This window comes from Bos mutus, chromosome 10 (assembly GCF_027580195.1).
Source record: "Bos mutus isolate GX-2022 chromosome 10, NWIPB_WYAK_1.1, whole genome shotgun sequence".
Classification (NCBI taxonomy): domain Eukaryota; kingdom Metazoa; phylum Chordata; class Mammalia; order Artiodactyla; family Bovidae; genus Bos; species Bos mutus.
The window spans coordinates 69,801,422-69,828,943 of NC_091626.1; the positions used below are offsets into that span (position 1 = coordinate 69,801,422).

A 27,522-nucleotide genomic window follows, 5' to 3' on the forward strand; every position below is an offset into this window, starting at 1 on the left:
AAGAAACTACAACCAAGAATACTCTACCCAGCAAGATTCTCCTTCATATTTGATGGAGAAATCAAAAGCTTTCCAGACAAGCAAAAGTTAAGAGAACCCAGCACTACCAAACCAGCTTTACAACAAATGCTAAAGGAACTTCTCTATGCAGGAAACAAGAGAACGAAAAGACCAAACTACAGAAAATAAACCCAAAACAATTAAGAAAACAGTAATAAAATTGTTACCAGGGGGCTTCCCTGGTAGCTCAGATGGTACAGAATCTGCCTGCAATGGAGACCCAGGTTCAGTCACTGGCTGGGGAAGAGAGTCTGGAGAAGGGAATGGCAACCCACTCCAGTATGCTTGCCTAGAGAATTTCCATGGACAGACCATGGGGTCGCAAACAGTCAGACACGACTGAGTGATTACACTTTCACTAGGATTATACATATTGATATTACCTTAAATGTAAATAGATTAAATGCACCCACCAAAAGATATAGACTGACTTAGACTGAACATGTGCACATATGCACTGCCACTTACCACATCACTCTGCTTGACCCCCCCAAATTTTATGTGATTATTTTATATTGTTAGGTTAATTGTGTTCCCATTATGCTTGCAATTGTAATTATCTTTTATTTTTTGTCTATTGATTGTGAAAACTCATAAACATATTTTATATTGTGATTATGTAACTATTACTCACTTAATACCATTGTATCATAATTGGTCAACAGAAAAATAATAGAATTCTATTATCACCAAAACTACCATTTAATAGAAAAACCTCCAATCACTTTTTAAAATCCAGATGCATATCAAAATTATCTTGGAATTTTTTGAAAAATACTAATGCCCAGGTATTGCTTTTTTTTTTTTTTTCCAGAGCTCCAGATGTTTCTAATGAACAGCCATGTTTAAAAACAACTGGACTATATGAGAATCTTTTACTTTTATCTAGTTTGTTTCACTTTTTCTATTTCATATTCAGTGCTCCCATTTCACTTAGTTTATGTGTTCCAATTTCTCCATTTTGTTTTTCTTTTTGACTTTCTTTCTCAAGCCTTTATCAGTCATAGTAGAAAAGCTTTTGTATACACATATATAATATGTATAGTATATATATTTTAGAAAACTTAAGAATTTTTGCCTAGCTCAAAAATTTATGACATTTTTATTTTATTTGTTTGACTCAGTATGAACAGAATGCTAGATTTCTAATTTTAAAAAACTTGATATGCAACAAATAACAGAGGTTTACTGTATAACATAGGGAACTATAGTCAATATCTTGTAATAACCTATAATGGAAAATAATTTCAAATATATGTGTATATGTAACTGAATCACACACACAAAAAAGAATTCTGCTTTTCAAAATTTAGTAATGTTTATCTTTTTACCAGTTTTTCTAAATGTCCTAGGGACATCTAATAACAACGTATAAGATACAAAATTTTAAATATATTTGTGTTGAATATGATTAATGTAAGTAGAAATCTATTATATTTAAATTATTAATGATATCACTCAAGATGCTCCTATTCTTATTTTTTCTGCACTTGATAAAATATTCTCAGAGAAATGTTAATGTGTCTTACTATGATTTTATATTTTTTCTTTTCCCTTACATTTCTTCTGATTTTTGCCTTATGTAGCTTTGCTTCTTTGTTGTTAGGTGTCTAATGGCTTAGGATGTCTATCTTCTCTGTGAAGTGTACCTTTTATCATTAAAAGTATTCATCTTTGCTTCATTCTTTAAAAATTAATTAATTTTAACAAGAAACAGGAATTTATTTATTTAATGATGATAAATGATTCTCCAGAGAGATACTGATTTGACCAGCTAATCGCTACAAATTAGTATAAAAGTTGGTTCTCAGTTCCTGACAGCCAAAGGAGAAAGCTAGATTTCTTGTAATCTCATAAAGTTAGCAAGCAGCAATTCACCATGAAAACAAAATTTCCTAGAACTAAAGTCAAGGGAAAATTTATCACTTGGATATTTCACAATACAATATACATTGTCAACAATACTCATGTTGAACTATGTGACTCATAAACATGAATTGTAAAAATTATCATCAGATCACTATTTCTTAAACTAACCTTATTTTAAAATCTGAAATTGTATTAAGTCATTGTTCTTTGAAGTCATCTTATTACTCAATAAGATCCATTTGCTTGACACACAGTAAGCCAAACACTGAGACTCTGAGGTTTATGACTAAGAAAGAGTTTGTTCACAAGGCAGCCAGGTGAGGAAATGGGAGAACAAGTCTCAGATCTGTCTCTGAGGGGGTGGGAGGGGGTGGTGATATTATGGGATTAGCCGGGTGGTCTTAAGCACGGGAAAAGGTGGTTGGAGGTAGGGGAAAAGGTGAGATAATATGCATTCTGTGCAGCTGCATCTGGGTTACATGTTTCTGCATATTGAAAATGGAACTGCTTTGCATGATTGGAAGGTGGAGTTTTCCAGCCCTCTGATATCAAGAGGCTATTTATCGGACACTTACCCACCCTGAGTTTTAAAGGCCAATGGACCTAACCAGTCCAGGGCTAGCTTGCACCGGGCAAGAGCTAACTCCAAGTTCCTGTAAAACAATTGGGCTATGTGAAGCTAGGAGAGTGTGCAATAAACAAGAAAGAAAGTGACTTTAATCAATGAAGGCCATTTACAAGCAGAGCAGTTTTAACAAACTGTTACCCCATCTGCTGCTGTGTAAGACAAGCTCAACAATTTTTATTAGTTATCCACTTCTGTTAACTCTATTGAAACTGTGCATCTCTGACTGGGACTCAAACCCAGTCTAAACCCAGACTGGGACTTGAACCCATGGTCTTTTAATTAGAATCACTCACCTCGTGTCTGGACTTCCTGAGACTCAGGTTCTTTGATTCTCAGTGCGGAAGGACTTTAGCAAGAAGCAAAGTGATGGCAAGTAGATTTGTTAATATAGGAAGCTTGTAAGGGATTCAAGTGGGCAGGCAAGGGGCTCTATCCAGCGAAAGTGAAAGTGAACTCGCTCAGCCCTGTCCAACTCTTTGCAACCACATGAACTGTAGCCTACCAGGCTCTTCTGCCCATGGGATTTTCCAGGCAAGTGCTACAGTTTTACAACCAAAGGAAAGTAGGGTAGGGGGAAAGACTGCCTTCTTCCTCATTCTTCAGATAGACATCAGGTTTACATCACTAGCTCCTCCTTCATATTGGGCATGAGAGTGTCTGACCCTATGAGGTCAAACTAGAACTATCACCATGCAGATTCAAATCAGGAAAAGGGTGGTAACTTTTTTTCTTTCACCTAATGACCTGAGATCTCTCTCATGCTTTTATTTATGGATTTACAGTTAGTCAAGCCTGCTTCACTCCACAATGTTTCAATACCTTTCTTGAGCTATCATTAACTTACAGTGGTCTCCCAAAGTTCCCTAGGTTTTCCTCTCTACCTATAGACCCCTACTGGGACTTCTACAACTACCTGTATAACTACATTATTCTATTCCTGTCACTATGGAGCATGGTTTCAATTTCCATAGAGAGTTAAAGTAGTATAATCAAGAGGTTTGTGTTTATAAAGATTTTTTAAATTGTTTTCAAAATTGTGATAAAATACATGTTAACTGCTCAGCCATGTCCAAATCTTTGTGACCCCATGGACTATAGCCCACCAGGTTCCTCTGTCCATGGAACTTCCCAGGCAAGAATACTGGAGTGGGTAGCCATTCTCTTTTCTATGGGATCTTCCCCACCCTGTGATCGAACCCAGGACTCCTGAACACATTATATATCTGCTGACTGAAAAACTCAAACAACCTAAGAGCAGTAAGTTTCAGTTTTATTCACAGACATTACTGAGAACCATAGCCCAGGAGACAGCATCTCAGATAGCTCTAAGAAACTGCTGTGAAGAAGCAAGGAAGTAGTCAGTATATATGTGAATGTTTTGCTGTGAAAACCATGTAGTCAGGCATAAAAAGATCACTGCTAATCACAAAGAACAGATGTTTCAAGGGAGTGATTTTAGTGCTTTTCTGCATGTGGGAAGATGCAAGAATCTGGGGTCATTGAAAGCTTTCCTTAGATATGCATCTTAACTATCTAGGTGTCCTTATATCCAAAGCACAGAATGCTTCCTATTTTTCTCCATTTTAAATTCCCTTCAGGGTTGGAAACTGCAGTGGGTTACAACTTAATCCTTGTCAAACTGGAATGGTTGGTAACATTCCTTGTTTTACACACCTTAACAACATTTAAGGGCTTTCCAGGTGGTGCTAGTGATAAAGAATATGCCTGCCAATGCAGGAGACACAAGAGATACAGGTTCGATCCCTGGGTTGGGAAGATCCCCTGGAGGAAGATCCCCTGAACTGGCACCCCACTCCAGTATTCCTGCCTAGAAAATTTCATGGGCAGAGGAGCCTGGTAGGCTACAGGCCATGGGACACAAAGAGTAGGACATGACTGAGTGACTGAGCTCACACCTGAACAATGTTTAAATGTACAAATCAGTGGCATTGAATACTTTCACTTTGTTGTACAACCATCACCTCCTTCCTTCTTCAGAACTCGTCAGCATTTCACACTGAAAATGTGTAGCCATTAAACATTAATTCCTCCTTCTTCCCTCCCTACCCCTGAGCCACTAATGGCCACTATCCTACTTTATGTCTTTATGAGTTTGTTAAGAGTTTATCTTCTCTATCTCCACTAATTTTCTTTCATCCCCCTTTTCCTTTCACTTGTCTGCTCACTTCACCTTCTTGTCTGCTCATTTTGCCCTCTTATTTTGTCTTGTGCCCGGAAGGTCATTAGACTCTTCTATAATCCAACTCCATTTGCCTTCAACGCAGGTTGCAAGTCCTTGCTTTCTTCATGCCTCATCTCCACTTCTTTCACTCAATTCTTCTTCTTTTTTCTCCCCCGCAAAGAAACACTATTGTGTTCTCATCTTTTTCATCCTCTATCTTCAGTTGTAGCCTTACTGAAACAATAAAGCAGTTTCGGAAAATTCTCAGTAAAGACAACACATTCATTTAAATCCTGTGCAGCCTTTTTTGAGTCTCCCTGGTTTTTTAAACCACATGATTCACCCCACCTACCAGGTCTTTTAAGTCACTGTCCTTTCTTTTATTACTTTATTCACAGAGTTATTTTCCACGATTGCCTTTCCTTTGTCACAATCTCTTCTCCAGGAGTACCTGTTGGTTTCAGGCTGAAGTCACACTTTTCAGGCAATATAGTCTTGTGGCTAAGAAACTTAGAGAAATCTGTGTTGAAGTAAGCTCTGTCACTTTTTATTGACTAGGCAAATCTAATAACCTCTTTGACCCATTGTTATCTCTAAAATGAGATATCTCAAAACTGTTTTAAAGAGTACTTGAGTCAATACATTTGGGGTTAATGGATTTTCTCATGGGTTAGCAGCCTAAGCCTTTTCAATCATCAGCAGCTCAGGTTTGTCATTTCCCACATCTCTCAAAAGCTTAAGCTCCTCTGTATCTGTCCTCTGCCATTCTGCTCCTGAGTGCCTAAGCTGCCTTCTGTTCTGAGATCATCAGCTCCCATTTTTAGAGCTTCATATATGAAGGCCATAAATTATATCCCTGTAAGACATTAATACAGAAATAGCTCACATATAATTCAATTACAATTCCTCCAGCCCAAGATAATACTACCAAATTCATATGCATTCTTAGGGAAGGAATTTACTGCATCAAAATATAGTATTAAAAAAAAAAAACCTTAAGGTAGATATCTTGGAAGCCTCTTGGATCAATGGAGCATACAGAGCAAGAGCTAAAGAGGAAATGATACAAGAGTTGTACTACCTCTCTGTTACCTGCTAGTTTTTAAACAGATAAACAGATACTTCAGTTCAGTTACTCAGTCGTGTCCGACTCTTTGCGACCCCATGAATTGCAGCACACCAGGCCTCCCTGTCCATCACCCATTCCGGGAGCTCACCCAAACTCACGTCCATCAAGTCGATGACGCCATCCAGCCATCTCATCCTCTGTCATCCCCTTCTCCTCCTGCGCCCAATCACTCCCAGCATCAGAGTCTTTTCCAGTGAGTCAACTCTTAGCATCAGGTAGCCAAAGTATTCGAGTTTCAGCTTTAGCATCAGTCCTTCCAAAGAATACCCAGGACTGATCTCCTTTAGAATGGACTGGTTGGATCTCCTTGCAGTCCAAGGGACTCTCAAGAGTCTTTTCCAACACCACAGCTCAAAAGCATCAATTTTTTGGTGCTCAGCTTTCTTCACAGTCCAACTCTCACATCCATACATGACCACTGGAAAAACCATAGCCCTGACTAGATGGACCTTTGTTGGCAAAGTAATGTCTCTGCTTTTCAATATGCTATCTAGGTTGGTCATAACTTTCCTTCCAAGGAGTAAGCATCTTTTAATTTTGTAGCTGCAATCACCATCTGCAGTGATTTTGGAGCCCCCCAAAATAAAGTCTGACACTGTTTCCCCAACTATTTCCCATGAAGTGATGGGACCAGATGCCATAATCTTCGTTTTCTGAATGTTGAGCTTTAGGCCAACTTTTTCACTCTCCTCTTTCACTTTCATCAAGAGGCTTTTTAGTTCCTCTTCACTTTCTGCCATAAGGGTGGTGTCATCTGCATATCTGAGGTTATTGATATTTCTCCCGGAAGTCTTGATTCCAGCTTGTGCTTCTTCCAGCCCAGCGTTTCTCATGATATACTCTGCATGAAGTTAAATAAGCAGGGTGACAATATACAGCCTTGACGTACTCCTTTTCCTATTTGGAATCAGTCTGTTGTTCCATGTCCAGTTCTAACTGTTGCTTCCTGGCTTGCATACAGGTTTCTCAAGAGGCAGGTCAGGTGGTCTGGTATTTCCATTTCTTTCAGAATTTTCCACAGTTTATTGTGATCCACACGGTCAAAGGCTTTGGCATAGTCAATAAAGCAGAAACAGATGTTTTTCTGGAACTCTCTTCCTTTTTCCATGATCCACTGCATGTTGGCAATTTGATCTCTGGTTCTTCTGCCTTTTCTAAATCCAGCTTGAACATCTGAAGTTCACGGTTCACATATTGCTGAAGCCTGGCTTGGAAAATTTTGAGCATTACTTTACTAGCTTGTGAGATGAGTGCAATTGTGCAGTAGTTTGAGCATTCTTTGGCACTGCCTTTCTTTGGGATTGGAATGAAAACTGACTTTTTCCAGTCCTGTGGCCACTGCTGAGTTTTCCAAATTTGCTGGCATATTGAGGGCAGCACTTTCACAGCATCATCTTTTAGGATTTGAAATAGCTCACTGGAATTCCATCACCTCCACTAGCTTTGTTCGTAGTGATGCTTTCTAAGGCCCACTTGACTTCCCATTCCAGGATGTCTGGCTCTAGGTGAATGATCACACCATCATGATTATCTTGGTCATGAAGATCTTTTTTGTATAGTTCTTCTGTGTATTCTTGCCACCTCTTCTTAATATCTTCTGCTTCTGTTAGGTCCATACCATTTCTGTCTTTTATCAAGCCCATCTTTGCATGAAATGTTCTCTTATCTCTAATTTTCTTGAAGAGATCTCTAGTCTTTCCCATTCTGTTGTTTTCCTCTGTTTCTTTGCATTGATCGCTGAGGAAGGCTTCCTTATTTCTCCTTGCTATTCTTTGGAACTCTGCATTCAGATGCTTAGTTTCTTAATTAATCAACAAATCAAACATTTGTAACAACACGATATATATGTATGGCACTTGATAGTGCCAAAGTCATATATGTTTTCTTATTTAATTCATGCAACTACCTAAACAGGGAAATTTTTTTCAACATAGTTATAGATTAGAAAATTGAGGCTCAGAGACTCCATTAGACTTGCCTAAATCTTTGTAGGTTGGAAGTGGTGAAAGTAAAAAGTGAAAGTGTTAGTCATTCAGTCGTGTCTGACTCGTGACCCTATGGACTATAGCCCACCAGGCTCCTCTGTCCATGGAATTCTCCAGGCAAGAATACTGGAGTGGGTTGCCATTTCCTTCTCCAGGGGATCTCTCTGACCCAGGGACTGAGCCCGGGTCTCCTGTATGGCAGGCAGATTCTTTGCCAACTGAGCCACCAGGGAAGTGGTGAATTCAGGATTCAAATCCCAGGCATTTGGAGTTCCCAGTCTCCATGTGTCACACAGTTTCCGAAGGCCATAGGCTAAACTGAAGAAGGTAAGATTTGTCTTTGGGTGTTTTTAGCTGTCTTTTATCAATGCTTTCTCACCATTCCTGTGTTGGCAACCACGATGTGCCACCCAGATCCCCCTTCAAGAACAAAGGACTTACTTCCCTCACTGCTAGCAGTGCTGCTGGCTGCAATGCCTCAGCGGGAAGGGAATAATTGCCTCTGCTGAAGAGGCCTGCCTTACTCAAGGGCAACTCCTGTTGCCAGGGCTGCCCACATCTAATGACTGATCAGTGTGAAGATATAAAGGTCTACTCACCCTGGTCCTGACTCTGAAGAATGAGTTCAGCTTCAGAAATCACCAGAGAGTTGGCTGAGGCCTGCATTCAGATTGCATTGCAGGTCAGCTTCTCCCTCAGCCTAATCATGTTTCTTTCCCATTCTTTCTCCATCCTACAGGTGTTGATCTCCCTAATAAACCTGTATACTAATCTCTGCTTCAGAATCAGTGTCTTTTTGAAATCAAACCTCTAACACCATGTACAATTCATAGAACTTGAATTTCAGGCATCTGTTAAACTGAGCCCTACCAAAAGGTAAACTGATAGGAAGTCATCCTTCTCAAAGATAAGTTGCATTTTATGAAGGTCTCAGGCTGAAAACTCTAAGATTCCTAGAAAGAAGCCTTTAATGATGAAATAAATATAATAAGTGCTAGTTTCTAAGCTGGATTTGGAAATTATCGTGGACCACTGCATGTTTTATGAGTTGATTTTTTTTTTAATTGAAGGATAATTGCTTTACAGAATTTTGTTGTTTTCTGTCAAACCTCAACATGAATCAGCCATAGGTATACATATATCCCCTCCCTTTTGAACCTCCCTCCCACCCCTCTAGGTTGATACAGAGCCCCTGTTTGAGTTTCCTGAGACATACAGCAAATTCCCATTGGGTATCTATCTTACATATGGTAATGTAAGCTTCCATGTCACCTTCTCCATACATCTCACCCTCTCCTCCCCTCTCCCCATGACTGTAAGTCTATTTTCTGTCTGTTTCTCCACTGCTGCCCTGCAAATAAACCCTTCAGTACCATTTTTCTAGATTCCATATATATGCATTAGTAAACAATATTTATCTTTCTCTTTCTGACTTACTTCACTCTGTATAATAGGCTTTAGGTTCATCAACCTCATCAGAACTGACTCAAATGCGTTCCTTTTCATGGCTGAGTAATATCCCATTGTGTATATGTACCACAACTTCTTTATCCATTCATCTGTCAATGGATATGAGTTGATTTTTAAGACTGTATTTTAAGAACCATTTATAAATCATAGTAATTTGCATCATGTAGTATTTTCATCTTTTCTGAGATTTTTCTCTAAGTTTTGACCATCCACGATATGGCAGGCAGCCACTGTGTGCTAATGAATACAAAGCCGAGACAGAATTCCTGTTCTCAAGAATCTCACAGTCTAGCAGGGTCAACAGGTATCTAATAACTGTCACACGGTAAGTGCTGCCACAGAGCCATTTAAAGTGCAATGAAAACAGAGGGAGAATTATGCCTGCTGGAGAATGAATCAGAAAACATCTCAGATGGAGTCTAATATAACCTGATCCCTAAAGAATTAACCAAAATCTCTTTATAGCAAGAGTTGTGGTGATGGAGGTGGGCACTCTAGGACAAGGAACTAACCTATGCAAAACCACAGAAAGCATGAGACTGTATAGTATGTGGGAAACACAGTGCAGATAGTTTAAGATGAGTGGTGCCAGGGAAGCAAGACTAGCAAAACTCATTTCAAGCCAGTTTGAGAAGGGCTTTTAATGTCATGCTTAAGGGTTAGACTTTAGCTTACAGAGCAGTTGCCTAATACACTGAGGTAAGTCACATGATCAGATTTATATTTAAGAATATAAATTTGAGCAAAGAGGAAGTAAGGAGACCAACTAGGAAGGCTGCTTTTCCCTAATCTCAATGAGGAATAGCAAGGGTTTGTATCAGGCAGGAGGAATTATGCAGGTGCTACTATCATTCTATATAAGAAAATGTCCCAGAGAATGAGGTCATTAAAACAGAATCACCCTGCATTGCTGGAGGATTCTTCATCTCTGAGCTAGCAGGGAACAGAAGAAAGGGTAAAGATGATGTGGTACATATATACAATGCAATATTACTCAGCCATTAAAAAGAATAAAATAATGCCATTTGCAGCAACATGGATGGACCTAGAGAGTGTCACACTGAATGAAGTCAGTCATACAGAGGAGAAATATCATATGACATCCCTTGTAACTGGAATCTAAAAAATGATACAAATGAACTTACTCACAAAACAGACTCACAGACTCATAAAATGAACTTACGGGGGAAGGGATAGTTAGGGACTTTGGGAAGGTCACGTACACACTGCTATATTTAAAATGGATAACCAACAAAGACTTATTGTATAGCACATGGAACTCTGCTCAATGTTGTGCCAGCCTGGATGGGAGGGAGGGTTTGGGAGAGAATGGATACGTGTGTATGTATGGCTGAGTCCCTTTGCTATTCACCTGAAACAACTACCACAGCATTGTTAATTGACTATACCCCAATACAAAATGTTTAAAGCTTAAAAAATGCATACATATATAATGGAATCACCTAAAGGTTCCTGATTGCTCATTAAGATCACTTGGGAAAGGTTTAAAAAAATGAACACTCCAGTCTCACTCCTAATTAAATCAAAATCACTAGAATGAAGCCTGGCATTAGGAAGATCCTAATGTGTAACCAATTTTGACTCACTGGAAAAGACCCTGATGCTGGGCAAAATTGAAGGCAGGAGGACAAGGGGACGACAGAGGATGAGATGGTTGGATGGCATCACTGACTCAATGGACATGAGTTTGAGTACGCTCCAGGAGTCCATGGGGTTGCAAAGAGTAGGACAAGACTGAGTGACTGAACTGAACTGAATGTGTAACCAGGGTTGAAAACCTCTAGTACAACCCATAAATGAGAAGTCTAGGGAAAACCATTCTGAGCATGGCTGTCCCAACTATGTCATCCTGGAGAATTCAGAAAGTATCAGTTGTTGCTAACACTTCAAACAGTAAAATGGGACCTGAAAAATGATTGTGTAGCATATTTACTCACAAAAGTTACTGTGAACTGACATTAATTTAAAAAAGAAGTATGTCTCTGTATAAGAATCAAAGAAATTCATAATCCTAAACTAGGCCAAACCACACCTTTGTCTAAATCAGAAAAAGCAATGACAAATCTAAGTTTATATAACTTGTGATTTATTATGCCCTGTAAAATGTCTAATATAAATGCACTAGGATGTTAAATGTGTGCCAGATACCTAATGAAGACATTTCTAACATAGAAAGTGGTAAAAGAGATTTAAATTTCTTTCTTCTGCCCTCTTTCTTTCTTTCCTTCTTCTTGTCTCTTTCTTAAATAGGAGGTAGGAGACTGAAGTGCTCAAAGGCACAATTTTTGAAGCCAGTCAGATCTAGGTTTTTGGCTCTTTGTTTTCTTTTTTGGCTGTGCTGGATCTTCATTGCTTTGCGAGGGCGTTCTCTAGTTGTGGAGAGCAGGGCTACTCTTCATTGCAGTATACGGGCTTCTCTTTGCTGTGGCTTCTCGTTGTGGAGCACAGGCTCTAGGTGTACAGGCTTCAGTTGTGGCTCATGAGCTTAGCTGCTTCTCAGTATGTGAAATCTTCCTGGACCAAGGATTGAACCTGTGTCCCCTGCATTGGCAGGCAGATTCTTACCCACTGCACCACCAGGGAAGTCCCCAGACTTAGGTTTTGAATCTACATTTTGTTACTTACTAATTTCAGGTTTGAACAAGTAACCTCCCTTGTTCAAGCTGTAATTTCTTTGATTGTACAATGGTGATAATAGGAACAACATCATAGGATTCTTTTGAGAGTTTGTATATAATTTTTAAATATTTATTTATGTATTTATTTGGCTACATTGGGTCTTAGTTGTAGCATACAGGATCTTTAGTTGCTGTATGCAAACTCTTATTTGTGGCATGTGGGATCTAGTTCCCTGACCAGGGACCGAACCCTGGCCCTTGGCATTGGGAGCACAGAGTCTTAGCCACTGGACCACCAAGGATGTCCCAAGAGTTAAAGTTTAACATGCATCAAAATCTTTAACATAGTAGTTGACATTTCTATGTATATGGCTTGGTTCCTGCACTTAAGGAACTAACAAATTAGAGCTGTAGAGCTGCTAGTTCCTCCAAGAGGAGGCAAAGACCCCACCACAATGGGCTAGATCAGGAAAGACATTAGCAAGGGACATTTGTGATCTGGATAGATTGGGTGTCTATATCTACTATCTAGTTAACTAGCTGGGTATTCAGTAATTTTTCTAACTTAAAAAAAAGGTAGATTTAAATTTTAAACAAATAATAAACACTTATTGTAAGAAAAATAAGCAAATACACAAAGTAGAAAAGTAAAATTTCCACAATTTTGCAACTCAGGGTAATTGAGATTAATATTTTGGTGATTAGTATTCATTAAATATCTAGGTGCATTTGTCTTACCAAGATAGAATCATACTGTTTTAGCAACTTGGTTTTTCCACACAACAATATGTTGGGCCAATATCATCCCAAGTCAATAAGAATGCCTCTATGACAGTGGCTCTCAAATTGTGGACTCAAGATCTTTTTATACTCTTAAAATTTAGGTAACTCAAAATTTTTCTATTTATGTTGATCTTTTGACATCTACTGTATTAGAAACTAAAACTGAGTAAAATTTACAAATAACAATTTGTTTAAAATAAACCACCCATCTGTGTTAAAATAAATAACATTTGTAAATGAAAAACAGGTTTTCCAAAACAAACAAAAAGTGTGGCCATGTTTTACATTTTTGCAAATCTTTTTAATAGAAGACAACTGGGTTCTCATATCTGTTTCTTCATTCAATCTACTGTAATATGTTGTTTTTGTTCAAAGATATGAAGACACTCTGGCCTCAAACAGATACATAGTTGGAAAAGGGAGGAGTGTGTTTTCAAATAACTGTAGATATTACTCTTTGAAGCTACACCAGAACTGGTCCAACAGCAAAATCTTAAATATTAATTCAATGTGGAATCTGAAATTTTTGTACTCCATAACATTGAATTCTACTAGTCTCTTTAGCAATTTGAACAGATCTTTTACCCAAGCTGGGTTTCATAACATCCTGTATTTGTCATTTAGAAAATACTGGTTCATTGACTTATATGGATTTTCCAAATCTCAGTACTTTTCATTATACAGTACTACACAATATTATGTTTTAATATCCCACCAAATTCACTAAGACTTTGTCAAATTCACAGCAGCAGACACAAGTTCTCCACAAAATATTCACTTGAAAGCTAGAATTTTATTGCAGACAAAAGTATCTTCCTTGAAGAGAAAGGCTTATTTTTCATATCTGAGAAAATGCCTGCCAAATACCTAAGTCTGAATAACTGTAGATTATCTGTCAGCTGTTTTAAATAGTGTTCCATGATAAACGTGGCTGGTTCAGCTAGCAACTCTATCACAGAAGTGCTTCTCTTCAAGTCAACCATAACACTTTAGATGTAGCAGAAAAGCTTTACATATACTTCTCTGTTCATTATACAGAATATTAGAAGACTATCAGATTGAGATTTAATAAAATTAGTAATTTTTACTGTTGCATCAAGAACATTGTTAAGGGAAACAGGCTCCTCACCCTCCCCACCCCCATCCTTTTTAAGCAAGCGAAAGAAAGGTGGTGAGAAATGACTAGTGACTCCAGTGACTAGTTGCTGTTGGTGTCACTGCCTTTATTTTGTGCTGTGGCCAACAGTTTCACCCACCATTGCTTCTGCAACAGTAATTACAAATACCAACATGTTTTTCTAAAAAAAGGCACATAGCTTCTTCACCATTACCACAAAAAGTTTTTACCTCACAAACTTTCCCAATCTTAGGAACCCTCATGGGGTCTGTGGACTACACTTTAAGAACCAACATTCTACAGTATGTTTAAAGGCTGCAGTGTATTACATTGTATGTGTGACCATAGTTTAGCCAGTGTCCTTTATTGAGGGCATCTAAGTTATTTGTAATTTTTCTCCATTGCCAATGACCGGAGAAGGCACTGGCACCCCACTCCAGTACTCTTGCCTGGAAAATCCCATTGGTGGAGGAGCCTGGTAGGCTGCAGTCCATGGGGTCTCAAAGAGTCGGACACAACTGAGAGACTTCACTTTCACTTTTATGCACTGGAGAAGGAAATGGCAACCCACTCCAGTGTTCTTGCCTGGAGAATTCTAGGGATGGGGAGCCTGGTGGCCTGCCATCTATGGGGTCGCATAGAGTCGGACACGACTGAAGAAACTGAGCAGCAGCAGCAGCAGCCAATAATGATGTAGCTAAAACTTCACTTGCATCCTGAATTATTTCTGCAGGTCTAGTCTTAAAAACAGAACTGCCAAGCCAAGGAGTATACATCAAAAAAAAAAAAAAAGAATCCTGAATATTGCCACATTGTTTTCCTGCAGGTTTACCAATTTACACTTGCATTTTACATAACAATATGTAAGTTCCCTTCCACTTATCAACAACAGTGATTATCTTTAAGGAAAAAAAAGGTTACCAAATTTACAGGCAATAAGTGAATTCCATTTTTCTTTAATTTGAATTTATTTACTTACTAGTTAGGTTTTTTTCATATATTTATAAAAATTGATGAGCATTTATGTATGTTGTCCATTTCAAAATTGGAAGCCTTCTTGGGATTGTATCCTTTGGTCTGAGTGTGTAGGAATTTCTATCCAGGTTTTTTTTAACTTTAAAAATTTTTTTTATTTTTATGTGTAAATTTTTCATTTTAATGAAATTGCCTATCTTTTTTGAAAATAGCTACCCAGTCTTTTTGGAGAAGGAAATGGCATTCTTGCCTGGGAAATCCCATGGACAGAGGACCCTGGTGGGCTATGGTCCATGGAGTTCCAAAGAGTTAGACGTGACAGTGATTAAATCCGAGAGGTAAATGGCAACCCACTCCAGTATTCTTGCCTGGAGAATCCTGTGGACAGAGAAGCCTGGTGGGCTGCTGTCCATGGGGTCACACAGAGTAGGACATGACTGAAGCCACTTAGCATGCATGCATGCACACAGTCTTTTTATATTATTTGTCTCTATTTTCTGCCTTGTAGTATTTTCTATATTGTATATTTTCTGGCTTTTCTGTCATGCTTTAAACAGCCTTCTCCATCCCAATACTATAAAATGTATTTACTTCTTACTTTCTTAAAGCAGTTAACACCTCAATTCTTTACTTTTATATACTATTTGAGATAAAGATCTATTTAATCTTTTCCCAAATAGTTAACTACTATTCATTCTTTCCAGAGCGTTCAGTTCAGTTCAGTTGCTCAGTCGTGTCTGACTCTTTGCGACCCCATGAATCCCAGCACGCCAGGCCTTCCTGTCCATCACCAACTCCCGGAGTTCACCCAGACTCACGTCCATCGAGTCAGTGATGCCATCCAGCCATCTCATCCTCTGTCATCCCCTTCTCCTCCTGCCCCCAATCACTCCCAGCATCAGAGTCTTTTCCAGTGAGTCAACTCTTCCCATGAGGTGGCCAAAGTACTGGAGTTTCAGCTTTAGCATCAGTCCTTCCAAAGAAATTCCAGTGCTGATCTCCTTCAGAATGGACTGGTTAGATCTCCTTGCAGTCCAAGGGACTCTCAAGAGTCTTCTCCAACACCACAGCTCAAAAGCATCAATTCTTCGGTGCTCAGCTTTCTTCACAGTCCAACTCTCCAACACAAGTCCAGATCCATACATGATCACTGGAAAAACCATGGCCTTGACTAGACGGACCTTTGGTGGCAAAGTAATGTCTCTGCTTTTCAATATGCTATCTAGGTTGGTCATAACTTTCCTTCCAAGGAGTAAGCATCTTTTAATTTCATGGCTGCAATCACCATCTGCAGTGATTTTGGAGCCCCCAAAAATAAAGTCTGACATTGTTTCCACTCTTTCCCCATCTATTTCCCATGAAGTGATGGGAGCGGATGCCATGATCTTCGTTTTCTGAATGTTGAGCTTAAAGCCAACTTTTTCACTCTCCTCTTTCACTTTCATCACGAGGCTTTTTAGTTCCTCTTCACTTTCTGCCATAAGGGTGGTGTCATGTGCATATCTGAGGTTATTGATATTTCTCCTGGCAATCTTGATTCCAGCTTGTGCTTCTTCCAGCCCAGAGTTTCTCATGATGTACTCTGCATGAAGTTAAATAAGCAGGGTGACAATATACAGCCTTGATGTACTCCTTTTCCTATTTGGAACCAGTCTGTTGTTCCATGTCCAGTCCTAACTGTTGCTTCCTGACCTGCATAGTTTTTCCTTTTGTTAAAAAATACATTTTAAAATTACTTAATTTGTCAACAATTTAGTACACTACAGAAGACTCTCCTGTTTCTCAGAATCGTTGATAGTTTGCTCTGTTCCCTTTCAACACTGTTTCTTTCGCATTTAAAATATAGCTACTTAGAAGGCAATGGCAACCCACTCCAGTACTCTTGCCTGGAAAATCCCATGGACTGAGGAGCCTGGTAGGCTGCAGTCCATGGGGTCGCTACGAGTCAGGACACGACTGAGTGACTTCACTTTCACTTTCATGTATTGGAGAAGGAAATGGCAGCACATTCCAGTGTTCTTGCCTGGAGAATCCCAGGGACGGGGGAGCCTGGTGGGCTGCCGTCTATGGGGTCGCACAGAGTCGGACACGACTGAAGCGACTTAGCAGCAGCAGCAGCAAAATGTAGCTAAGCGCCAAAACATGGTTTGCCACAACTTCATTGCTTTCCCCTCCCATTTATCTTTACTGTATCACATAGAGCTACTCTGTTCTTTTTAAGAGCTACATGATGTTCCATAATGCGGAGATACCACGTTTATTTCGTCTTTCCTCTACCGATGAATGACTACGTTTCCAATTTTTCGTTATTTCTTCCATCTCTCCCAAGAACTGCTGGGGTACAAGCTTTCTTGCGCGCATGTGCAAGTGCCCACAGGTTACATTCCCAAACAGAGCTTAACTTTTGAGTGTTTTGTTTGTTTGTTTGTTTTCATTTTTGAGGGCTCTGGAGAACCAGTACACGTATTTCGGGAAGCAAAACACACCCACAACATCCCGATCAGGAAGAGACCCATGGCGGGTTCTCACTTAGTTTCTACAGTTTTTTTTTTCTTCCTTTCATTACGTTGAGTTTGCTTTTTACCTCGTAGATGCAACAGTTCCCAGCATCGAAACCAGCAATACACCCATTCACTTAGCCACCAAGCCCAGTAACTAAGAAAACAGGGGAAGCCTCTAGCCGCACAAGCCGTGACGCCTGCTTCCGGGAAGCGGACCGGAAGTCGCTCTTTGATTCTGCGTCAAAACCAACTTCAGGGGCCGTCGTAAAAGTGTCGCCCCTTGTCTCTGGGACCGGCCACAGGTTTCCACTCGCCTTTGGCGAGGGGTCTGGAACTGCGGGCGTCAGTTTCCCTCAAGATGGCGGACGAGGAGGCTGGGGACACAGAGAGGATGGAAATCAGCACGGAGTTGCCGCAGACCCCTCAGCAACTGGCGTCTGTAAGTCCCTGAAGGCCAGTTCCTTTTGTAACCTCCCCGCCTCCGACACCCCCGCCCCAGTCCCTTCTTACCGCGCTAACGAGGATGTGGGGCTTCACCCTTTATGGTAGCTTACGGGAATGGGGAGTCGTATGGATTGATCTGGATGGAAGCCACAGAATAAAAAGTTAGTCATCACTCAACTTCCTGCCGGGCAGGTCTCTGGAATATAATGACTTTGTAATTTATTAGCGTTGACAAGTTCAAGCATGTCTCTCTCCTGACGTGGAAAGAAATAGTAATGTTATTAGATGATCTGGTATGGGGATTTTGGAGGACGAGCCATTTTCCGATAGACGCAGTGTTAACCCGTCCTGACGATAGGAGTCCAGGACGCAGCACCTAGTGTTGTATTGGATAGCTGCCTGGGTGGGGCCTGATAGTGGCAGGGAATGCTCCCACTGTCAACTCATGTCAAGATACGGTGGGTAGCACATCGTTGTATCTTTAGAACCCAGGCCCAGTCCTCAGTGGAGAAACCCGTCTTCTGCCTTTGTTTTTTAAGGTGAAAAAGAGATGTTCAGACATTTCAGGTCAGAGCGATGCCATTAATTAGTATCGGCATCTACACTTTTCCCTTATATTTTGTGAGGGTGCGGGGGCGAGGGGCGGGGGACGAGAAGGCAGAGATAGTAAATTTGAGTCAATAGTCTGACTACAGGGAGAAAGCTGACTAAGGAGGATAAGAGGTAGGGGGCAACACTTGGGAATGCTCTGGATGTCCCCAGGCACCTAGTGGGGAGATAACATAGAAAATACTCAAATATTGGTCACTGCTTGATGTTGCGTTTTATTGATTGGCCTTTATTAGTACATGTAGAAAAGTGTGGGATATGCACTTCTTTCTGATGTGTCTTTGGTTTGCAGTTTTAATAAAAGCACTTTTTAAAGTATTTTACCCCTGCAGACACTTGAGTTTTGTTTTATGAGAGAACAGAGTGAGCTCCAGAAATAAGAGTCCACTTCAGGGACGGAAGAGACTGGCTGGAAGATAAAAATCAGGTGGGGGAGAAGTTGGAATAAGGGTTTGGCCATCAGCTAGGGCAGTGCTTGCAACCATCCTCTAACCCAAGTAGCAGTTCAACCTCATTTCACCCTGTTAAAGGAGGAAGCATATGTTTGGGATGATAAGAAATGAGAAGATACGGAAACTTTAGAAGCAGCTGAAACATCTGATCATAATGTAAACCTGTACATTTTACATCTTCAAAGGAGTGGAGAAACTGTGCTGTGGTCAGAAGTGTTACTGTAGTTTTGTGTTGCTAAAGATGACAAGCATTTATTTAAAGCTTTGATATGTTAATTCCTTGCAGGTGGTGCAATAAAACCTCATCAGTCTAGACTGGATTTACTTAGAACAGTAGATAATGGTACAGAAGTCCAGCTGGAATTATATTGCAGACTCGTCAAGATACATTAGATTTCTTTGGGCAAGACTTTGAGTTTTGCAAGATAGTAGGTAGATGACAGGAGAAGGCAATGGCACCCCACTCCAGTACTCTTGCCTGGAAAATCCTGGTGAGCTGCAGTTCATGGGGTCGCTAAGAGTCGGACACGACTGAACAACTTCACCTTCACTTTTCACTTTCATGCATTGGAGAAGGAAATGGTAACCCACTCCAGTGTTCTTGCCTGGAGAATCCCAGGGACGGGGGAGCCTGGTGGGCTGCCGTCTAGGGGGTCGAACAGAGTCGGACACGACTGAAGCGACTTAGCAGCAGCAGCAGCAGCAGCAGGTAGATGACAAGAGAAATGTAGTAGCCTCAGGTTATTCACACTCTAGAGACACTGGTAAGTGCTCAAACTTTAGTACAAGAGAGGGTGAGTGAAGACCTGTGACTGGTAAGCCTCCGGATTACTTTTTTGGCTTGGATCTGTCTGCCTACTCTAGGACACCAGACATCTTCCTACTTTCCTGTTCTTTTTAAAAATACCATCTTCAATTTTATCCTGACTGTGGAGTAAGATACAAGCTTTCCAGTTCACTTATTCTTTTTCATTAAGCAAAACAGGCACAGAGATTCTTTAATATTTAAATAATTTGAATTTAAATCACCATTGGGAGGCAGGGGAAAACAAAAATAATAAATATGGGTTACAAAAGTTTAAGAAATCGTACCAATTCCATTAGAGTCTTTTCCCTGTGTATTATTATGTCCATTTTACTTATATCAAACTTCCTTCTTAGAAAGTTTGTTTTTTGTTATATTGCTATCAACAGGCATGAAGTTTCTCAAATTTCTGATGTCATACAACATGCAATTAGAATGTTCAGTTCAGTTCAGTCACTCAGTCATGTCCAACTCTGCAACCCCATGGACTATAGCCCGCCAGACCTCCCTGTCCATCACCAACTCCTGGAGTTTACCCAAACTCATGTCCATTGAGTTGGTGATGCCATACAACCATCTCATCCTCTGTCGTCCCCTTCTCCTCCTGTCCTCAGTCTTTCCCAGCATCAGGGTCTTTTCAAATGAGTCAGCTCTTCACATCAGGTGGCCAAAGTATTGGGAGTTTCAACTTCAACATCAGTCCTTCCAGTGAACACCCAGGACTGATCTCCTTTAGGATGGACTGGTTGGATCTCCTTGCAATGTAAGGGACTCTCAAGAGTCTTCTCCAACACCACAGTTCAAAAGCATCAATTCTTCAGCACTCAACTTTCTTTACAGCCCAATTCTAATATCCGTACATGACTACTGGAAAAACTATAGGCTTGACTAGATGGACCTTTGTTGGCAAAGTAATGTCTCTGTTTTTTAATATACTGTCTAGGTTGGTCATAACTTTCCTTCTAAGGAGCAAGTGTCTTTTAGTTTCATGGCTGCAGTCACCATCTGCAGTGATTTTGGAGCCCCCAAAAAATAAAGTCTGACACTGTTTCCACTGTTTCCCCATCTATTTGCCATGAAGTGATAGGACCAGATGCCATGATCTTACTTATCTGAATGTTGAGCTTTAAGCCAACTTTTTCACTCTCTTTCACTTTCATCAAGAGGCTCTTTAGTTCCTCTTCACTTTCTGCCATAAGGGTGGTGTCATCTGCATCTCTGAGGCTGTTGATATTTCTCCCAGCAATCTTGATTCCAGCTTGTGCTTCCTCCAGCCTAGCGTTTCTCATGATGTATTCTGCATGTAAGTTAAATAAGCAGGGTGACAATATACAGCCTTGACGTACTCCTTTCCCAATTTGGAACCAGTCTGTTGTTCCATGTCCAGTTCTAACTGTTGCTTCTTGACCTGCATACAGGTTTCTCAAGATGCAGGTCAGGTGGTCTGGTATTCCCATATCTTTCAGAATTTTCCACGGTTTATTGTGATTCACACAGTCAAAGGCTTTGGCATAGTCAATAAAGCAGAAATAGATGTTTTTCTGGAACTCTCTTGCTTTTTCAGTGATCCAGTGGATGTTGGCAATTTGATCTCTGGTTCCTCTGCCTTTTCTAAAACCAGCTTGAACATCTGGAAGTTCACAGTTCACGTATTGCTGAAGCCTGGCTTGGAGAATTTTGAGCATTACTTTACTAGCTTGTGAGATGAGTGCAATTGTGTGGTAGTTTGAGCATTTTGGGGGATTACCTTTCTTTGGGATTGGAATGAAAACTGACATTTTCCAGTCCTGTGGCCACTGCTGAGTTTTCCAAATTTGCTGGCATATTGAGTGCAACACTTTCACAGCATCATCTTTTAGGATTTGAAATAGCTCACTGGAATTCCATCACCTCCACTAGCTTTGTTTGTAGTGATGCTTCCTGAGGCCTACTTGACTTCCCATTCCAGGATGTCTGGCTCTAAGTGAGTGATCACACCATCTTGATTATCTGGATCGTGAGGATCTTTTTTGTACAGTTCTTGTGTGTATTCTTGCCACCTCTTAATATCTTCTGCTTCTGTTAGGTCCATACCATTTCTGTCCTTTATTGAGCCCATCTTTGCATGAAATGTTCCCTTGGTATCTCTAGTTTTCTTGAAGAGATCTCTACTGTTTCCCATTCTATTGTTTTCCTCTATTTCTTTGCATTGATCTCTGAGGAAGGCTTTCTTATCTCTCCTTGCTATTTTTTGGAACTCTGCATTCAGATGCTTATATCTTTCCTTTTCTCCTTTGCTTTTCACTTCTCTTCTTTTCACAGCTATTTGTAAGGCCTCCCCAGACAGCCATTTTGGTTTTTTGCATTTCTTTTCCATGGGAATGTTCTTGATCCCTGTCTCCTGAACAGTGTCACGAACCTCAGTCCATAGTTCATCAGGCAGTCTATCAGGTCTAGTCCCTTGAGTCTATTTCTCACTTCCACTGTATAATCATAAGGGATTTGATTTAGTTCATACCTGAATGGTCTAGTGGTTTTCCCTGCTTTCTTCAATTTAAGTCTGAATTTATCAATAAGGAGTTCATGATCTGAGCCACAGTCAGCTCCTGGTCTTGTTTGTGCTGGCTGTATAGAGCTTCTCCATCTTTGGCTGCAAAGAATATAATCAGTCTAATTTTGGTGTTGACCATCTGGCGATGTCCATGTGTAGAGTCTTCTCTTGTGTTGTTGGAAGAGGCTGTTTGCTATGACCAGTGCATTCTCTTGGCAAAACTCTATTAGCCTTTGCCCTGCTTCATTTTGTATTCCAAGGCCAAATTTGCCTGTTACCCCAGGTGTTTCTTGATCCCCTACACACGTTCCCCTCGTGTGTAGGGGATCTTTAAAAGATAACATAGTCTTTTGTTGATAGTTGACGCTAAAATGTTGAGAGAGGAAGGAGTGAGAAGTTATATACCATTTTCAGTGTGGAGACATTTTTCCTTAGACATTTGTATCTATTGTTTTAGGCCAGAGCACAGCCTTCTGTAGTAAGAACACAGAGTAAGAAGACAAAGATGAGAACCAAAGTCTATGGAGTCCAGACTTAAGCCCTTTCCCACCAGATCATAGCAGGGCCTAGTGCCTGTTGCTTTTTTTCCATAAGCGTCTCCTAATTTCTGTTGTAGACAGCTAGGGAAAATTCTGATTTTCAGTACCAAATTCTGTAGAGTGATAAAGAAATTCTAAAACCACAAGTCAAGAGTGACAGCTTCAGTCCTTCTAGTAACTTACTATAGATGAGCTGGTGTTTGAGAGTGACTGCTTATGTTTAACAACAGACATTGTCCTGCAAATAAAGAGGTTTTTATTCTCAGCAGTGCATAGAGAGTCTGTCTGGCTAGATGTGTGTATAAATCAGTGACACAGGATAAACCAGTGTAGTATCTGCCCATCCTTTCTTTATGTGTACTGGCTTTGAGGGTTACCTTAGATTTCTTTGAAGGCATTAATCATATGTTGGGCTCTGTGAAACAGTTTTCTCTAAGCTTTTAACTCAGATGGCTTAAAACAGACTATTAAGGCCTCTTTAGTCCCAAATGATTCCTATGAACTCCTATGTGTTCTTCCAAGATAATGTGATTAACATACCTCCTATTGAAGAACCAATAGTTATTTGGTGAGTCTGTTATTTAAAACCATTTGGTATAGTCCTTTTTTTTTTTTTTTTTAATGTTACACTCTGTAGTAAGCTCACTGCTTATGGAAATATAGTGTACTGAATAAACGCTACTGAAAGACCTCAGAAGAGTTATTGTGCTTCTCTAAGTGCCTACTTGCTATTCAGGAATGACATAGGCCCTAGGCCCTGTCCAGAATGGAGTTTGCTGTTCATCACTTAAATATAATTCTCCTTCAAATAATTTACTTAATGCTGTTCTTCAGAATGAAGTCTCTGACTTATTTGGAGGAGTAGGGCTATAACCACTTAATGTGTCTTTATGGACTGCCTTTTACAAATTCTTTGAACTTTTGGTATAGTTGGATAAGCTAGAAATGACTTTAGACACAGGAGGGAAAATCTGTTAATTTATCCATGTGTGTTTTTATATACACATACTCTGAGAAAGAATTTTAGTTTATTTGAAAATATTAATTCAACACAGTAGAAAGAGAATATGAGATATGTACCCCATAGTGTAGGAAACCAGATTTCATTCATCCAGAGACTTTAAGGAGAGCTTTGAAAATTGGAGCATGAACCTATGGTCAGAGAAAAAAGGGAAGAGAATGGCTTAGGAGGGATGGGATGCTTTCAAAGACTGAATTCTGACAGCATGCCTATATGTAAATTATTTCAACAGGGAAGAAGAGAGAGGGGCCTTATTTGTCACACTTACTGTACATTTGATTCTGGCTAATGGCTTAGTGGTAAAGAATCCTCCTGCAAATGCAGGAGACCTGGGTTTGATCCTTGGGTCAGGAAGATCCTCTGGAAAAGGAAATGGCAATCCACTCCAGTATTCTTGTCTGGGAAATCCCATGGACAGAGGAGCCTGGTGGGCTACAGTCCATGGGCTCACAAAAGAATTGGACATGAGTTAGCAACTCAACAACAACAACAAAACAACAATTTTATCAATGCCTTGAAGACATAGTAGACATACCATATTTACAAACAATATAAGGCTTAACAGATATAATAATATTATAGGACACACACACATACAAAATTTCCTTAGGCTAGATTTTGCATTAAAACTAACAAGGTGAGATTTAATTGCCATGAAAATAAAGCCTTATGTCTAGGACTGCGTATTTGTGTGTAGGACTAAATCTCTTGTATGTGACTGGTTTGAGGGTTTTAGTTTTTTGCAAACTCACTAAGTCATAACATGATATGACTGCCAAAACAAAGAAAGCAAGCAAAAAAAAAGAAACCTCTTTAAGCAGCTGAGTGTCCAGGATAAGGGAAATACAGAAGCATATTTTACATGTTCTGTGAAAGAGTAATCAACATGGAGTGTGGTCTGGATACCATGTCTTTATGGATGGCTAAATTTCATTTCTAGGAATGAGCAAGTTTTCTTTGGTTTCTACATTCCTGTTTTTAGCCCTGGAATAAAGAGACTAATGGGAGTTAATATTTATTATTTTCGTTTCTTTGATAGGTTGTTGGGTGAAAGAGTAGAGTAATTTGTATTGGATTATTTCAGGCAGCATAACTTAAAAGTTACAGGAAGGTAGATTTTGGTTTAATTTGGGCTGTAAGAATGGAAGCTAGCTAAGGGGAAGTCTTCAGACAGGCTTCGGGAGCTGATTATCAGATATAGACAATTTCCCTATGGGATAAGTGAGTGAACTAGGATTTTTGTTGTTTGCTTGTTTTTAAACTTCATAAATCTTTCAAATAGTATTGCAAAAAATTTTAGTGTAACCAAAAATTTCTTGGTTCCTAGAGGTATTCCAGTTACAAATCCAGTACTTGCTATGAACAATTCTGCAAGCTCCAGATTTTGTTATGCCTTTAAATCAGGGGGATTAGGAACAGAATTACAGGCCCTCTGAATACTGTTGATGTCCATCAGTTATCTCAGGAAGCGTAAGTTGTGATTTGAACAAGAGGGAACTAGTATACTTAAAGTAAGTTCCGTTTTCAGACTGATGTTCCCAAATAGGCATCCCAGTCCCTGGGTCAGAGTTGAAAGAATATCTTTAATCTCCATGGGGACAAGGAAAATATTTGGAATGTTTGAGAATTTAAGTGTGTGAGAACTTGTTTTCACAGAACAGTCAATTATGAAAGTCTTCCCTTATCTAAATATTGAAAAAAAATGTTTTTTCCCTGAATATGAACATTTAAAATTCTTAATCATGTCTCAAATTGGAGAAACTACTAAAAGCAACCAACCAAAGAACAAAATCAAACCTACTCCAGTCACCGGTAATTCCTGAACATGTCACTCAGGAAAGTACATCCTGAATAGTTTTTCTTATCAAGGAAAAAAAGAAAGAAACCTTAGCTGAAAAAAGGTTTTCATAGTTGTGGCAGTCATCTAGGAGAGAATTTTTTGTGAAACAGTATAATTGTACTTTATCTTCTGTAAGAATTTCGTAAACAGTTTTGGAAGGTTTAATGTTACTTGCTTTGTTCTGTCTGGCAAGAAATCCATAACTTTCAGCAATGACTGAGAACTTGTACTTGAGATAGGCTTGTGGGGATACAAGGATTTGGAAGGAAAGTACCTTCCCACAGAGAGCTAACAGTCTGGTTGAAGGGGCTTGATGTGTGCATTTAAAGGTAACTAATGTTATCTAGCTGGAGAAGGCAATGGCACCTCACTCCAGTACTCTTGCCTGGAACATCCCATGGACGGAGGAGCCTGGTAGGCTGAAGTCCATAGGGTCACTGAGTCAGACACGACTGAGCGACTTCACTTTCACTTTTCACTTTCACTTTTCACCTTCATGCATTGGAGAAGGAAATGGCAACCCACTCCAGTGTTCCTGCCTGGAGAATCTCGGGGACAGGGGAGCTTGGTGGGCTGCCGTCTATGGAGTCGCACAGAGTCGGACAGGACTGACGTGACTTAATAAACAAAACCAAAAAAAATGTTATCTAGCAAAGATGTAGGTTCTGAATATGTACCTCCTGTAGTTAGTGCTGTATGGGACTTATGGGAGAGAGAAATTTCCTTAGGTTGGTTAGTGAAGTATTCATGGAGGTGAGTTTAGAGCTAAATGGACTTTAAGGAAGAGGTGAGGTAGAAGGATAGAGAGCTAGTGGTAAAGTCAGTGGAGAAGGTGTTGAAGGCATCAACACCCAGAGATTCTATCCAAATCAGCCAATTCTATAAAAATAGCATTTTACAGTGTTAGTTCCTCAGACTGAGATGTGTAATGACAGAGATAAAATTTAAGAACATTTAGTGGTATCCATGAATGTTAGGCATTTGTTAGCTAAAGAGGCTTTATTTAGAGGGAAATTTTAAAAAGAAGGCAAAGCTTTATTTTGTTTTACTATTAAAATGAAATTGATCAAGTCTTATGGGTAAATTTAAATGAATTATGTGTTTATATTTGATTAAGTAGAATGAGCACTGAACTCTGAGAGTCAAGATACCTAAGTTCTGTTCCTGACCCTGATAATTAGTATTCAGTCTTGGACAAGCCAGTTTACTTTTTCCTTATAACTCAGTTTCAAACGAAGTAATTGAACCAGAATAGATCCCTGAGGTTTTTGGTGATTCTCAAGCTTCTCATGTTCTTAAAAACATTCTTGAAAACTAGATTAGAAACTAGTTCTGTGCCTTCCATAATTAGATAGGACAGAAAAAGGTTTTTGGTGTATAGTACTGAATATATAGAGAATTTTTTTAAAAATGCTCTTTGAAGAAAAGAATTTCAGGTACGACATAGAATGTTAAATCTTTTAGTTATAGTTATTGTCAGGTATGCAAACATGAGTTGTTTGTTTGTGAGTACCCTATAAAAATTGAAGTTAGAATATTGGAAGGTATAGTTGGTTTTTTTAAAAAAGGTTTTAGTAAAATATTTTAAATTTTATAATTAAAAAATTGCTCCTAAAATATGGAATCGCTGTAAAGATATTATTGTTATTAGGTAAGCAAACATACAAATAAATTCCATGAAAATATGCTAAAATCCTACTGCTCACTACTGTTAACATTTTGGTATATATTCCTACTAAATTTTCCCCATTTTAATATATATGGTATATAACCAAATGAGATTTTATACATGCTACTTTGTAACCTACTTTAATGTACTGTATATCTTTACTGCCTTTCCACTAGGTGGAAATAGACATCTTCAATATCATCTCTCTTTTTCAAACTTCTTATTTTGAACTCATTTTAGACTTTAAGAAAACTTACAAAAATAGCACAGGCAGT

General features: G+C 39.4%; 1 protein-coding gene and 1 long non-coding RNA gene across 2 annotated transcripts in view; one reads left to right on the top strand and one right to left on the bottom strand.

Annotated features, from left to right (window-relative positions):
* Window positions 1-13,518: 13,518 nt before the first annotated feature.
* On the bottom strand, window positions 13,519-18,268 carry LOC138989408 (uncharacterized). The gene is made up of 2 exons (XR_011465682.1): window positions 17,849-18,268; window positions 13,519-17,712 (listed from the first exon to the last, which is right to left on the bottom strand). It is a non-coding gene; the product is annotated as an uncharacterized lncRNA (long non-coding RNA).
* The window catches only part of UBR1 (ubiquitin protein ligase E3 component n-recognin 1), a 156,273-nt gene continuing 146,297 nt past the window's right edge, over window positions 17,547-27,522 (top strand). Inside the window, exon 1 of the mRNA XM_070378127.1 lies at window positions 17,547-17,777. Within this exon, the coding sequence (XP_070234228.1) occupies window positions 17,697-17,777 (81 nt within the window). The 5' untranslated portion in view covers window positions 17,547-17,696. The remainder of the gene's footprint in view (window positions 17,778-27,522) is intronic.